Source organism: Erythrolamprus reginae, chromosome 3, assembly GCF_031021105.1.
Source record: "Erythrolamprus reginae isolate rEryReg1 chromosome 3, rEryReg1.hap1, whole genome shotgun sequence".
Taxonomy (NCBI): domain Eukaryota; kingdom Metazoa; phylum Chordata; class Lepidosauria; order Squamata; family Dipsadidae; genus Erythrolamprus; species Erythrolamprus reginae.
In genome coordinates, this window is record NC_091952.1 from 154,412,122 (window position 1) to 154,428,338 (window position 16,217).

The 16,217-nt window shown below is 38.9% G+C and overlaps 1 protein-coding gene across 1 annotated transcript in view; it reads right to left on the minus strand.

The window, feature by feature from the left end:
- Positions 1-16,217, minus strand: part of GALNT12 (polypeptide N-acetylgalactosaminyltransferase 12) — a 37,449-nt gene that overhangs the window by 8,065 nt on the left and 13,167 nt on the right. Inside the window, exons 5-7 of the mRNA XM_070747061.1 lie at positions 7,567-7,684; positions 2,624-2,800; positions 1,393-1,524 (exon numbers count right to left, since the gene is read on the minus strand). Coding sequence (XP_070603162.1) covers positions 1,393-1,524; positions 2,624-2,800; positions 7,567-7,684 — 427 coding nt within the window. The remainder of the gene's footprint in view (positions 1-1,392; positions 1,525-2,623; positions 2,801-7,566; positions 7,685-16,217) is intronic.

A 16,217-nucleotide genomic window follows, 5' to 3' on the forward strand; every position in this document is an offset into this window, starting at 1 on the left:
GTTGTTCATAAGACGAGGGGTTCGTATCTTGAGGTACCACTGTATTATTTAAAATAGTATTTATTTAATTATTTTCATATAATCAATGTTTAGGGGTCAATGAACAATCTAAAACCATGAAGGGGTCCCATGAGCTAAAAAGTGGGGATTCCACCCCCTACACACTTTAGGGTTAAAATGTACTTTTATGTGAATCTACTGATTATCATCACCATCATCATTTAACGTTTATATAAGAATATAGGGACCTAAGAAGAGCCATGCTGAATCAGGCCAAAGCCCATCGAGTCCAGCATTCTGTGTCACGCAGTGGCCCACCAATTGTCCATGGGGATCTTGAGCAGAAAGAGAAGGCAAGACCCTCCCTTTCCCCTGACCCCCAACAAATGATACCCGGGGGAATCCTGCCTGCCTCAACCAACATAGAGGCGGCACATCCATTTACATACCTTAAAGCCACTCTAAAGCAACAAGCCCCGAGTCTTTGGAGAGGGGCGGCATACAAATCTAATAAACTATAACTATAGTTACAATTATTAACCAAATGGAAATCTGTACTAAGAGATGCTGACAGCTTCCTAACAGGTTAATGGCAGAAGTGTAATTGTACCTGAGGATTTTCTGACTCCCTCACACTGTCTTAGCTATAGTCAGGATTTATTAATTTATTTATATTTATGTTCATTTATTTCTACCATCATAATGGCAAAAAAAATGAAACAAAACCTAATTCATGGTAAAAACTTTCCTAGAAAATCAGTACAGTATATACCGAGCAACAAATTTTCCACAATGTTTTAAGCAAACTGACATACAGGTAGTCCTTGACTTATCACCATTTGTTTAGTGACCAAAGTTATAACGGCACTGAAAAAAGTGACTTAGAACCATTTTTCACATTTACGACCATTGCAGCATCCCCATGGTCATGTGATCAAAATTTGGACTCTTGACAACTGGCATGTATTTATGACAATAGCAGTAGCCCGGAGTCCTGTGATCAGTTTTTGTAACCTTCTGATAAACAAAGTCAATGGGGAAGCTTGATTCACTTAGCTGTGTTATCAACTTAACAACTTCAGTTGTTTCACTTAGCAACCATAGTAAGAAAAGTGGAGCAAAATTCACTTAACAGCTGTCTTGCTTAGCCACAGAAATTTTGTGCTCAATTATGCTTGTAAGTTGATGACTACTTGTACCTTTTTTATTGTACCAGCTTGAGTGACTATGCAAAATCCAAATACTTTTTACCTCAGCATGTTTGGGAGGCTAAAATACATCTAATATTGTTTGCAATTCTTAAATTGCAAATTTGTTCAAGTAATTTTACTTGTCTATCTTGAAGGAGTGTGAAGACTTGAAAATTTCCTTATTAAGAAGGGTTACACTTACCATCCCAAAGAAGCCAGGCCTGTCTTCTGGGACATGAAGTTCAGGATAAATATTCTCTAAGAACCATTTAAAATCCTTGCACTTAAGTTTCTCTCGCAGCAGTTTTCTTTCTGTCACATCTCCATAGGGTTCCTAAAGTGAAATCCCAGAATAAAGTTTCAATAGAGAGAAAGTTACATACAGTATACCAGAGAGGCAAATAAGAACTTAATACTGTACAATGAATTTTGCTTTGAATATCTTACACTTATGCAATTTATAAATTATTAACATGAAGATAGCCTACTAGCTCTATATGAAATAAATTACCCTAGTCAGCGGTTATTTGAATAAATACTTCAGCAGTCAGTTTTGGCCCCTGGGATTTCAGTTATTAGAATTATAATATTTCTACGCAATTATTTATGTTACTATGTCTGCAAGCTCTTCATTTAAAAAAGCCCATCATTTTTCAGCCTTTAAAGTGAGCATTCAAAATGATGATGCTTTAAACATTTGATTCATTAAAGTTGATGCAACTCATAAGGCAGGCATAATTTTTTCCAATATGCAAAAATCTGAAAAAAAACAACAGAACAAAATTACAGCATCCTAGTGTGAGGTCTGCAGAATGCCCAAAACATTTTCTATGTGCAAATAGTGTTGTTATTCAATAGGAATATTCTAGTTCAAATGGGCAGTATTTTAATATACTGTATGTATTCTTCTGGAATATTACAATCTCAGTTGAAAAGACTAATAACTTTTCAATGTTCAGTATGTAATGTGGAGAGGAAAATGAATTAAGACCAATAAAATTAATACAAAATGCTAAGAAATGTATTTTTATAAATTAAATTACCTACCCAAATTTTATACTTTTATTTTGCAACATTTATTCAACAATTATACATCTGAATTTTGCAAAGTCAGCCTTGGAAACTACCTATCTCACCAAATTCAAAATGTTTAGGAACTGTATTTTCTTGCATATATGAAGTTACTTTTAAAACTATAAGGGCTAGAAACTGCTGGCCTGATTTCCTCCAAAACATAATAAGCATATACACTATTCTGTCTATATTTTTCTGTGCTCATCCTGCAAAATTTCAGCATTTGCACTATTCTCTTTGTTTTTTTGTTATATTTCCTTTCTTTTCTGAGAATCTAAACTTAGGCTTCTCAAGTTTCTTCTCTTAGGTTTTCAAGAAATTTATTTTTTCTTCTATACTTTTGCCTACAGTAAACTTACCAAGCGTGCATGTGGATTTCTGTGGTAGTAAATTTCTTTGTACGAATCCATCCATACTTCGGCAGCCCGAACAGAGTTAGCTAAAGCTTTTGCACGTGAATATGGAGCTTGCTTTGGAAAAACATGCCCTACATGAGAACAAGGATGGATTTCAAGACTTCCTCCACATTGCCAGATCTAAGAACAAAATCAGAAATAGACCTGTTATATGTACACTACTGTGCGTTGTTGTGGAATGTCTTCACCCATGTACTAGCTGTTGAAGAAAGTTTTGTATCTTTATGGTCTGGAAAACTAATCTTGCTCCTACTTCATTTCATCCACTCAAGCAATTGTTTGGAGATACCTCATGTGTGTGTGTGTGTGTGTGTGTGTGTGTGTGTGTGTGTGTGTGTGTGTGTGTAGATAGATAGATAGATAGATAGATAGATAGATAGATAGATAGATAGATAGATAGATAGATAGATAGATAGATAGATATTTATGAGCTGCTCAGCTCCAGAATGGACTCTGGGTGGCATGCATAGTAAAACCACAATAACAATAATAACAATAAAAATCCCATAATAAAACCCTAATCATAATACCCCCAAAAAAACATTCTCAATTCTAGGCCAGAGCAGAACACTATGGCTCAACGGCCACAGGCCTGCTGGCAAAGCCATGTTTTTAAGGCCTTTCAGAAGGCCAGGAGGGTGGGAACAGTGTGGACCTCCAGGGGAAGCTGATTCCAATGAACCGGAGCTGCCACAAAGAAGGCCCTCCCCCATGGCCCCGCCAGTCAGCATTGCCTGACCGACGGGATCTGGAGAAAGCCAACTCTGTAGGTTCTGATCGGCTGCTGGGAAACATGAGGCAGAAGATGGTCCCGTAAATAATCTAATATGTATTTTGATACAGACAAAAGTATCATGCATCAACACTCTCAACTAATTATCCCTTTATTCAAAAATTGATTAACCTGTGCTCTGTCCAGAATATACCATGAACAATGTTGAATGTGTTTCATGTTAATATATCCTATATTTGAAATTTTTTTCCTCATGGGTTTTTTTACATGTCAGCTTTTAAGTAAAATATGTAATTCAGGCAGTACTTAGGTTAAGACAAGGATTGTCATCACTAAGTAATGCAATCGTAAAACATGCCATTATGTGACTGTACTGTGTAATAAGGACAAACCTGGGAGTTCAGGTTGCTGTTGATAAGTGAGAAGCGACACAATACCAAGTAAGAAGTTGGAGGTAGGGTGTCAAGCCACCTGTCAAGTGCCTGAATTAAATGAAATTAAATGACTGTGGAGGCAGAGTGACGGGTGAAATTTCAAAGGTTGGTCATAAATACGGTACTTGCAATGGAAACTGCAGTTTAATGTTTCCAAATGTAAAATAATGCACTTGGGGAAAAGGAATCCTCAATCTGAGTATTGTATTGGCAGTTCTGTGTTAGCAAAAACTTCAGAAGAGAAGGATTTGATTTCTGACAGTCTCAAAATGGGTGAGCAGTGTGGTCGGGCGGTAGGAAAAGCAAGTAGGATGTTTGGCTGCATAGCTAGAGGTATAACAAGCAGGAAGAGGGAGATTGTGATTCCGCTATATAGAGCGCTGGTGAGACCACATTTGGAATACTGTGTTCAGTTCTGGAGACCTCACCTACAAAAAGAACAAACTTCCAGCAGACGTGGTTGGTAAATCCACAGTAACTGAATTTAAACATGCCTGGGATAAACATATATCCATCCTAAGATAAAATACAGGAAATAGTATAAGGGCAGACTAGATGGACCATGAGGTCTTTTTCTGCCGTCAATCTTCTATGTTTCTATGTTTACTTCTTGTTCAGCACAATTGCAACTCTGAATGGTTGCTGAATCAGTGGTTAGTTATCCATATACATGTTGCTTTTAACACAATGGTTAAATGAAGAATCACATGACTGCAGTGAACATGAATTACGTTGGAGTAATTAACCAAGAAATCACAGGACCATAACTGGTGATTTTACTGTTGGCTTCTCCGTTGATTTTTCTTGAGGGAAACTCAAGAAACAGCATTGAAGGTCACAAATAGCAATCAAGTGACCAAAGGGACACTGCAACTATCATAAATGCATGTCAATTAAGAAGCACCTGAATGGAGACTCCATGGCCATAGCGAAATTGTGACATTTGGAAGTTAAAGGACTGGTGGTAATGTTACTTTTCACACTGTATTGTAATTTTGAACAGCCACTAATCACTAACTTTGTGGTCAGAATTGCACATATACTGGTACATCAATAGATTATCATGAAGGGTACTTCAGATAAAGGAGATAAGTTACCCCACATTTTAAATATTTATTAGCTAAGGCTTGCACTGGATACATCCAGTTAGTTATTATAAAAAAGCATCGGATTAAACTTGCAACATACTGAAGGATTAACATGCATTAGTTTTACTTTGAAACAAAATGAAATACAATTTCTTAAGGACTCTGTGTTTCAAATTCCACAAGAGAAAACATCCAGATAAGCATTTGCCTCAATATATGAGGACTAAATTTATGGATATCGAGGCTTAAAATAGATGCAATTTGAAACTGAAAGTTTTAAAGACTCCTGCATAATATACATTTTCAAGAAGCCTGGAAGATTTATGATGTTGGGTTTTTACATTTTTCCCGATAATTGTAGCAGAAAAGAACCTCAAGTTCAAAACATTTAACTCTGGTATTTTGAGATTCTTTTCTGTTCTCTACCTTTAAGTCTGGGGATTAGAAAATATTTTGCCATAAACCTAAAGTATTTACCTAGTACGATCAATTTTCATACTACCTAAATGAACTTCACTTATGATGAATTACAAACTCTTGTGTCTGGATGTTACATTATGTAAAAGGAAGTCTGCTATACAGTATTTCTATCACATTAATTTTAAAGATGGATGATATGCATCTATCATAGAGTTTGGCTGATCAGCAAATAACCAATGAAATATTTGGACTACTAAAATAAGATGTTATGGCTGCTTAATTCCTGGTAACAGAGGCAGAATAAATACTTGAATCAAACTTGAAATTCACCATAATAAGGAACTATTTTATTAACATATTGACTATATCACAGATTATCTTATTTGGAAATATTTGTTTCAAAGTAAAGAACAAAGTGAAACAATATGAAGGGGGAAAGATTCTAGGAAGATCCTGGCAAGACTCCCAAAATCATTACTTTCCAGTATATCATTGGGCTCCAGCTACCCGCCCTGGATGATGTCTTCACATTGCTGGAGAGACGGAGTAACGACACGGACACCAGAGCTGGATTTAAATTGGGTCATTTTTATTAACATAAATTTGCATAATTTATTCAAATACTTTGCATAAATTAGCATAAACAACTATGACCCGGAAATGGACCTGCAGGGTCAAACAACTACTTCCGGGGCGGAAATGACGTTATGCCAGCAAACATTCCTGGGCAACTCATGGGCGTATCTCGATGCAAGGTCCAGGTGAGGGCCAGGCCGTCACCTGCGACCTTTTCCTGCCATGCTGTGCATGAGGGGGGTCCCACCGGCTAACCCGAATCGGGGAATTAAAGGTGCAGGACCCAAAGACAGGTTCCCCCCAGCTGCTCAGGCAGAAACTCCCTCCATGAGCTTGCAGAGAACCTGTCAATCATCCCCAAAGATGCCCAAGGGAGAACGCGCGGTTGCTAAACCACCCCAGTTTTCCGCCCCTAACCTGCCTACCCAAATGACCAAAGGTAAGCCAATTAACCTAATTACTGCAAGCACCCCCTAACCGCACATCCATCATCTCAGTGTGGAATGGGCGAAAAAACAGCTCAGCTAAGAGGCAGAACTGCAAAAAATTCCCACTCGGCCCCCTAAGGGCGACCCCTAAGCACACTGCAAAATAGAGGAGGGCGGGCGGGTGTCTGCTCTTCTGTGCAGTCCGGGCGAAAAGGGAGAGCCCCGGGCCTGCTCGCCCTTATATAGGGCAAGCAGGCCCCGCCCGGACCAATCAGGAGCCTGACCAATCAGGCCCTGATCTCCCGAGCGAAGTCTCGCATCGCGAGACTTCGCCCGGGATCCAAGATGGCGGCCGCCATGAGGGACCGTGTCTCCCGGTCCCTCCAGCAAAGCCTGCCAGCCGGGTAAGTCCGGCGCTGCCCTTTTGCTGTTCTAGGTAGGTGCACAACATTCTCAGAGACCCTTTTCATCCTGCTTACAATCTTTTTGAACTATTGCCTTCTGGCAGAAGATACAGAACAATTAAAACTCGGACCACACATTTTCTGAATAGTTTTTATCCCAGAGCTATACTCATAGAAACATAGAAGATTGATGGCAGAAAAAGACCTCATGGTCCATCTAGTCTGCCCTATATGTTTATCCCAGGCATGTTTAAATTCAGTTACTGTGGATTTACCAACCACGTCTGCTGGAAGTTTGTTCCAAGAATCTACTACTCTTTCAGTAAAATAATATTTTGTCATGTTGCTTCTGATCTTTCCCCCAACTATCCTGAGATTGTGGCCCCTTGTTCTTATGTTCACTTTTCTATTAAAAACACTTCCCTCCTGAACCTTATTTAACTCTTTAACATATTTAAATGTTTCGATCATGTCCCCCCCTTTCCCTTCTGTCCTCCAGACTATACAGATTGAGTCTTTCCTGATACGTTTTATGCTTAAGACCTTCCACCATTTTTGTAGCCCGTCTTTGGACCCATTCAATTTTGTCAATATCTTTTTGTAGGTGAGGTCTCCAGAACTGAACACATTATTCCAAATGTGGTCTCACCAGCGCTCTATAAAGCACTCACACTTAACAATGAACTAGAGGTTCACTATCAGTGTGTGTTGGGACTGGTCTTTAGGCATCATGTGAATTTTGTTGTATGGGTATATTGTGTATATACACACAATGACAGTAAAGTATTTATTTATTTACTTACCCGAAATGAAAATTCAAGATTTTCCCCTCCCCAGACTTCCATTCCTGTGTCGTATGAGCCAAGATAGTTAAAATAATTCTTGTTCACAGCAAAGAGTCCACCAGCCATAGTTGGAGATCTAACAGAAGTAAAGAACTTCAGAATCAATTGACAAACCAAATATCCTTACCAAGTTATTATCATATGTGAATCAAGGGTGAAATTGCTCGTGCAATATGGTAGGCTCACTCGCACGGACGTCATGACACCCCTTTTTTGTGACATTTTCAGTGTATGCATATGCGTAAAATGCTTTGCGCATACACAGCAATGGTGCATGTGAGTGAAGTGAGAATGTGTGCAACGCATGCATATTTGCAAGCCAGTAGGGAAGTTAAATGAATTTCGCCCCTGATGTGAATCAATGTGTAAATATCCTTAGCAATATAACATGAAGAATATATATATTTAACACAATGTAATTGCTCTATAGTTCAGAATGAAATAACAAATGCTGTAGTCAAGTTTTACTCGGAAAACAGGAAGGAAGTCAGACAAGACAAACTTTGGTCAAAAATCCTTGTGAAATCCCTTTGCAGCAAGATGGTTAGCAAATCAATTAATTAATTAAAGTAAGTAAGAAACACAATGATAGAATTCTTCATCAAGATTTGATTTATTTTTCAATTAGTAAATCGAAATTGTTTAATATTTGAAATCAACAAAGCAAAAGTGAAGAAACTGTGGCCTTCAAATATTGCTGAACATCTCTCAGCATCCTGAGAGATTATAAAGATTAAAGGTCAATACAAAATAAATTACAATCAGACTTTTTAAAATAATTGTGAGAAAGAAAAAAGAAAAGACAAAGAAAGAAGAAAGAAAAAAGTAACTTCCTCCTTTATGCTAATAAGTAAAAACAATTTTAGTAATTTAGCACCATCTCTATCACATAATCTTTTTCCCTGAGCTCATTTACTAATAAAAAAAAATCCAGAATAAAAATGCTTCATCAATTATTTCTGGTTGGCAAATATATTATTTATTTATTTATTTATCTCTGGTTGAAAAAGCCAACTCTCTTTTCCTTCATTAGGTTTTTAAAAACATTCTGTAACTCCCTCAAAAAAATAAAAGTTCTGGAGCTAACTTGCTGTTTATCTTTGTTTCAACCAAAAGTCTTTCAAATCTTTCAAAACATATTATCTTAGTCCACTGTGCAAAGTTTATCCTTTTAATAATTTTACTAATACTACTATTGCTACTACTAATAACAACAACAACAGCAACAACAACAGAGTTGGAAGGGACCTTGGAGATCTTCTAGTCCAATTGTTTCCTGCTTAGGCAGGAAACCCTATACCACTCAGACAAATTGTTATCCAACATCTTCTTAAAAACTTCCAGTGTTGGAGCATCCACAACTTCTGGAGGCAAGCCATTCCACTGATTAACTGTTCTGTCAGGAAATTTCTCCTTAGTTCTAAGTTGCTTATCTCCTTGTTTACTTTCTACCCATTGCTTCTTGTTCATTGTTCTTTTGCTTTGGACAATAGTTTGACTCCTTCTTCTTTGTGGAGAGAAACAAAGGAAGAGGGGCAAAACGAAATTAAAAAGTCTTGAAAACGAGGTTTTGTTTTTACACTTGCGTGGGGACATACACACACACAGAGTGAGAAAGAGTTGGAATGGACTCTGTACTGTAGGTCATCTGGTCCAGGGGTCTCCAATGTTGGCCACTTTATGACTTATGAACCAAAGGTGGCTGAGGAACTCTGGGAGTTGTAGCGCACAAGTCTTAAAAGTTGCCAAAGTTGGAGATCCCTGCTCTACAAACACCCCTTTTAAGGAATATTTCAGGTTTATCATCATCACCATATATTTCCAAGCACTTCAATTGTGAAAATTGGAGAAGTTAATAAAGGGTTTTTTGAAAACCCCATGGTATATTAGTAATATTAAGGCAACCTCAGCAGGGAATTGTAATTGTAAATGATTCTATCACTAGCCATTTCTGTGACTAAATTTCTGTGACTAAAGGAGCAACTAACAAAATGATTTGTCCTCATTTGTTTGTTTTGTTTGTTTGTTTGAGTTAGGGGTTAGGAGTGCAAGGGTCATCAAACCTGGCAAGTTTAAGGCTTGCATACAAATCTAATTAATAACAACAACAACAACAACAATAATAATAATTCCCATTTCTGAGCTAGCATGACTGGTGGAGGAATTCTGGGAGTTGAAGTCCACAAGTCTTGAAGCTGTCAGGTTTGAAATTTGTAAAAAGTGTACATGATTTTAAAAAGTATACATGGTTGTAAAAAGTATATATGATTGTAAAAAATATTCTGCTACACTGGTATTTTATTAAACAATATAATACTACACCATTTGATTCAGAATACTTTTTTCCTTGTTTTCCTTCTCTAAAATCTAGGGGCGTCTTATACACTGAAAAATATGGTATATAAAGTATATAGATAGTATAGTATAGCCTCCGATCTGATCTAACTGTAGCTCACAAAATCATATAACAAAATGTCCTTCCTGTTAATAACTACTTCACCTTCAACCGCAGCAATACACAAGCACATAATGTAAACTAAATGTAAACCGCTCTAAACTCGACTGCAGAAAATACGACTTCAGCAATAGAGTGATCAATGCCTGGAATGCACGACCTGACTCTGTGGTTTCTTTCCCAAACCCCAAAAACTTTAACCTTAGATTGTCTACAGTTAACCTCTCCCTGTTTCTAAGAGGTCTGTAAGGGGCATGCATAAGTGCAGCATCCCTGTCCTATTGTCCTTCTTTTTATCATTACTTTTTACTAATGTTATTTTTATATAAACATGTTTGACAAATAAATAAAATGAAAAAGACGATCTATTTTCAAACCTTTAAAAATAACATTTATTATAATTATGCTCTAACGAAGAACTCCCTGATAAATAGAGAAAAACACTTGCCACTGAAAGGTCTTGATATTATTATTTTTCTAATATGTAATAATAATAATAATAATAATAATAATAATAATAATAATAATAATAATATAATAATAATAATAATAATGCAAGCGTGCTTAAGAAATGAGGTTTGCGTAAACTTTAGTGTCTGTAAAAAGCTACTTTATGAGTGTGAGCTTCATGAAATCCCAAATTCCAGCCACTCCATTCATAAATTGACCATAAACTGACAATATCCAGAATCCATTCACAAGGAGCAGTTGTCCAGAAGTCATATGGATACTCTTTACAATCTCTCCCTTTGCAGAGGTTTTATTAGTCCAGATCCAACATTCAGTCACAATTTCTTGGCAAACGTTGTTCTGCTAATAAGCACTGTGTCAGCTCACTATGGGTGCCATAGGAAGTCTTCACATACTGATTAGATTTTTGTGGGTGCAGTAGCTCAGTAATAATCAAAAGGCTACACTTTACTAATCCTGGAGTAAGGATTACAAGGTATAAAATTACATCAGCCTGCCCCATTAGATCTGGAAGAGAAGGCATGTTGTAACTAACATTCACTATTGGTGAGCACTAGGAAAAGTGAATATATTAAAATTCCAATATTCCCTCCAAGCAAATCAGGAGAAAGTAAACATGGCATTTTCATGGGCAATTAATAAGCAGTAACATGATAGCAATGATTTGGCAGGCTTTGGTAAAAGTACAACTAGAAATTCATATCTTAAATTACAAGTTAAATGAAGCAGACACGCATTAAAAAGAGAAAATGTACAAAAAACTGAAGAAGGAATAGTCATACTACATGAAGGATATGAATTATTTATATTCCCATTCCTCTGAAAAAGTCTTTCTTAAAACTATTTTCTGTAAAAGAACAATGTTTCATTGAGAATTTAACTATTTTTTCTGCTAACTAAAAAATAAAGCATGGGTATCTGAAGAGACACCTCGTCAAAATGAGATTAGCCTATCCCATCCCTGCCAGCAGAAGAGGTCTGCTAAAGAATTTTGGCAGTGAGGTCAAGAAGTCTTTTTCTCAGTGGTCCCAACTCTGTGGAACATTCTACTACCAGAAGTGAGAACTGTTTCCACACTTTTGTCCTTCTTGTTTTGCCGGTTGGCTTGGGGTCACAGGGAGGATGCTCACCGCTGAAAGTGGTTGCTGCCTTGACGGGATGAGAAGACCTTATATCTCTGTGCTGGTTTTTTGGTTCTGGTTTCTTGAATAATTTAAAAATTTAAACACTTTTAAATTTTAAATTTGCTTTTGTAATGATCTTTCTATGTACTGTAAGTAGCCCAAGGTTGCCCTATCAGAATATGGGCAGCATATAAATTTAATACATAAATAATGTAGCATTAGAAACAATATGCTTTCAATTTAAATGGCGGTTAAAGCCCTCTACTTTTTTCTTGAACATTTATATTTGAAAATGAATTTTCAGCACTTACTGCAACCAAAACTATCAAAACAGGCAGAAGTTGACTATTATGCTGACTCTGACTTTAATAAAAGTTACAATTGTTCATGAAATGTATCATTATGAGCAAGCTCAGACATCCCATTAAAATTTATAATTGATGTGTTAACTATTCAGCAACTATTCAGCAATTATCATTCCTATTATAAATTATAATCAGTGCATAATTTGTATGATTTATTGTAAACCTCATAATTTATACAAGAGATAAAATACAGTACTGCAAAGCAATAGACTGTAATGTGTGTGTGTGTGTGTGTGTGTGTGTGGTTACACGATTTTGCTGATGTGAAAAGGAAATTTCGACAGAAAATATATATATATGGATTACTAATTACCAGCCACTAAAATAATCATTTGTTTTCATGATTGCACATAATATTACGTTTTTTCAAATTTAATAGAAATTTATGGGATACGTTTTTTTTAAAAGATACAAAGCCTAATCTAATTTTTAAAAACGCTAAAAAGTACCCTACCTACATCGATAAGCACAAATATGAAAAGTGTCATGAAGCCACTTTTTGGGCAAAATAAAGCTCCCCTCATCCAGGATTTGCTCCTGGATGAGAAGGCTGACCTGGCATGTGTGACTGAGAACTGGCTGGGCCCAGAGGGAGGGATCCCTCTCTCTGAAATGTGCCCAGCCGGATTTCAGGTGTGGCACCAGCCACAACTCCAGGGAAGAAGTGGGAGGAGTGGCTATCATAGCCAAAATGACCATCAGCCTATGCAGGCTCGCTGCTTTTGAGATAGCGGGTTGTGGGTCTCTCCTTGTGAAGCTGGACCTAGGGGTTCAGGTGAGCTTGTTGCTCATGTACCTGCCTCCCAGCTGCGTGTCAACAGCCCTGCCTGTGCTACTTGAGGAGGTAGCCAGGCTGGCAGTGGAGTTCCCCAGACATATTGTCTTGGGGGACTTTAATCTGTTTTCGCTTGGCCCATCCTATGGGTTGCTGCAGGAGTTTATGGCCACTGTAGCAGCTATGGACCTCACCCAAGTAATTCAGGGCCCAATTTATGAGGAAGGACACACTCTCGACATGGTATTCCTCTCAGAGCAGTTGAGCAATGATCTGAAAGTAAGGGACTTTGCCTTTGTCGTGGTCAGATCATTTTCTGCTATGGCTTGATTTTAAGGCTTTAATCCTTCCCAGCAGGGAGGTGGAACCGATTAGGAGGTTTCGCCCCAAATGCCTGATGAACCCAGAGGGCTTTCAGGAGGCGCTTGGGGTTTTACCGGACTTGCTTGTACACAGTTTGGCAGAGTCCCTCGCTGCGGCCTGGAATATGGCAGCAGCGTAGGCTCTAGACCAAATTGTACCTTTGTGATCTCTCTCTAGCAGTAGACCCTGGAGATCTCCTTGGTTTACTGAGGAACGGGGAATGAAACACCAGAAGAGACATCTAGAAGAGCACTGGAGGAAAAGTAAATCCGAATCCGATCAAACACTGTTAAGTGCTTATGTTATGTCTTACCAAGTGGCATTCCAGGCAACAAGATGCACGTGTCATGTCGCCTTGATTGCATCCGCAGAATCCCACCCAGCCACCCTGTTTAGGGTGATCCACTCCCTTCTAAATCAGGGGGGAGTTGATGAACCCTTGCAGGGTAGTGTTGAGGATTTTAATAGGTTTTTCGCTGATAAAATCACTCAGATCTGGACAGACCAATTGGAATGCAGTGTCGGCTGACAATGAATCAGTCGAGATGATAGGGGCCCATCCTAGTCCATCTGTTTGGGAGAAGTTTGATCTGGTAACACCTGATGAAGTGGACAAGGCCACGGGAGCTGTGAGCTCCGCCACCTGTTTGTTGGACCCGTGTCTCTCCTGGCTGGTTTCGGCCAGCAGGGAGGTTACTTGGAGCTGGGCCCAGGAGATTGTCAATGCTTCCTTGAGGGAGGGGTCCTTTCTGGCTCCTTACAAGGAGGCACTTGTGCACCCCCTCCTCAAGAAGCCTTCCCTAGACCCAGCTGTATTTAATAACTATCGTCTGGTCTCCAACCTTCCCTTTATCGGGAAGGTTGTAGAGAAGATGGTGTCGCTCCAGCTCCAACGGTTGCTGATTATCTAGGCCCTCAACAGTTAGGATTCAGGCCCGGCTACAGCACGGAAACTGCTTTGGTCGCGCTGATGGATGATCTCTGGCAGCCTCAGAATAGGGATTTATCCTCTATCCTGGTGCTCCTTGACCTCTCATCAGCTTTCGGTGCCATCGACCATGGTATCCTTCTGCACCGACTAGACGGTTGGGAGAGGGAGACACTGTTTTACAGTAGTTCTCCTCCTATCTCTCTGGTCAGTCGCAGTTGGTGCTAGCAGGGAGATAGAGGTTGACTCCGAGGTCCCTCCCTTTTGGGGTTCCTCAGGGGTTGGTCTTCTTCCCGCTGCTGTTTAATATCTACAGGAAACTACTGAGTGAGATCATCCGAGGGCACGGGGTGAGTTACTATCAGTATGCTGATGATACTCAGCTATACATCTCCACTCTGTGTCCACTCAGTGAAGCAGTGGAAGTAATGTGCTGGTGTGGAGGCTATTAGGGTCTGGATGGGTGCTAACAGACTCAAACTCAACCCTGACAAGACAGAGTGGCTGTGGGTTTTCTCTCCCAGGGACACTTCCATCTGTCCATCCATTGCCCTGGGGGGGGACTTCTGACCCCCTCAGAGAGTCTGCAACTTGGGCATCCTCCTCGATCCGCAGCTAACCTTGGAACATCACTTGTCAGCTGTGGCGAGAGGGGCGTTTGCCCAGGTTTGCCTGGTGCACCAGTTGTGCCCCTTCTTGGACAGGGAGTCTCTGCTCACAGTGACTCATGCCCTTATCACCTCGAGGTCTGACTACTGCAATGCTCTCTACATGGGGCTACCTTTGAACAGTGTTCGGAAACTACAAATTGTGCAGAATGCAGCCGTGCGAGCAGTCATGGGATTACCTAGACATGTTCACAACTCTCCAACACTCCACATTCTGCACTGGCTGCCAATTGGTTTCTGGACTCAATACAAAGTGTTGATTATGACCTATAAAGCCCTACATGGCATGGGACCAGATTACTTACAGGACCACCTCCTGCCGCATGAATCCCAGCGACTGGTTAGGTCCCACAGAGTTGGCCTTCTCTAGGTCCCGTCAACTAGAAACGTCACTTGGCAGGACCTAGGGGAAGAGCCTTCTCTGTGGGAGCACCGGCCCTCTGGAATCAACTCCCCCCAGGGATTCGCGTTGCCCCCACACTCCCCGCCTTCTGTAAGAGTTAAAAGATTAACTTATGCCGCCAAGCTTGGGGTCATTAGAATCTACCCCCTGCCCAATGAACATATAGTAAGTTTGTTGAATGGGATGTATACATGTTAATAGGCTTTTTAGTTTCTTTTTAAAATGTAACTCTTAATTTTAACTTTAATTATTATCTCGATGTATACTGTTTTTTATATGTTGTGAGCTGCCCCGAGTCTTCAGAGAGGAGCGGTATATAAATAAAATAAATAAATAAATAAATAATAAAATATCACATTGAAGGGTTGCAGTGGCCAAACAAAAAAAAACATATAACTTAATTCTTCCAAAAAGGGAGTTTATCATTTTGAACATCCATAGACAAGACAGTCTACCAATAGAATAACAAAGAAGTAAAGCCACTTTTCCTGCCTTACTGCCATATCTAGGCGTGAATGCAGGTCGTGCCCTTGTCCTGTCAAGTTTGCTTGTTCTCTCAACATCCCAGAATATCCATTTACTGATTTTTTTAAAAATCCGCACTGTGGATCTGTACTGTAAACCAAGGTCACACCCATACACACACACAAACACACACACACACACGTTTAAGAGAAATACAATGTTTGAAACTGTGTAAATAGGATCTATTTGAATTATGATATTGATAGAACAAAACTAAACTGAGACAAAATTTGAATAAAATATTTAAAAATACATCTTTGGTGCTGTTTAATTTTTACCAATGATGTTTCCTATACTGTTAAATATTTTATTTACAATTATGTGGTTATACAGCATTATTCTTTAAAAATTATTAATGTTCCCCACCAGGTGGGAGCATGTGAGCAATTCAGCTGCAGAAAATATTCAGCAGAAGCACCTCACCTTAAAAATATTATTTCTATTTCCATAAAGTGTTTTTTCTTCCCATTCCTTAAGCTATCCAAGGAAAACATCTATTTAATTATTAATCTGCTTCTGAATAAATTGGCAA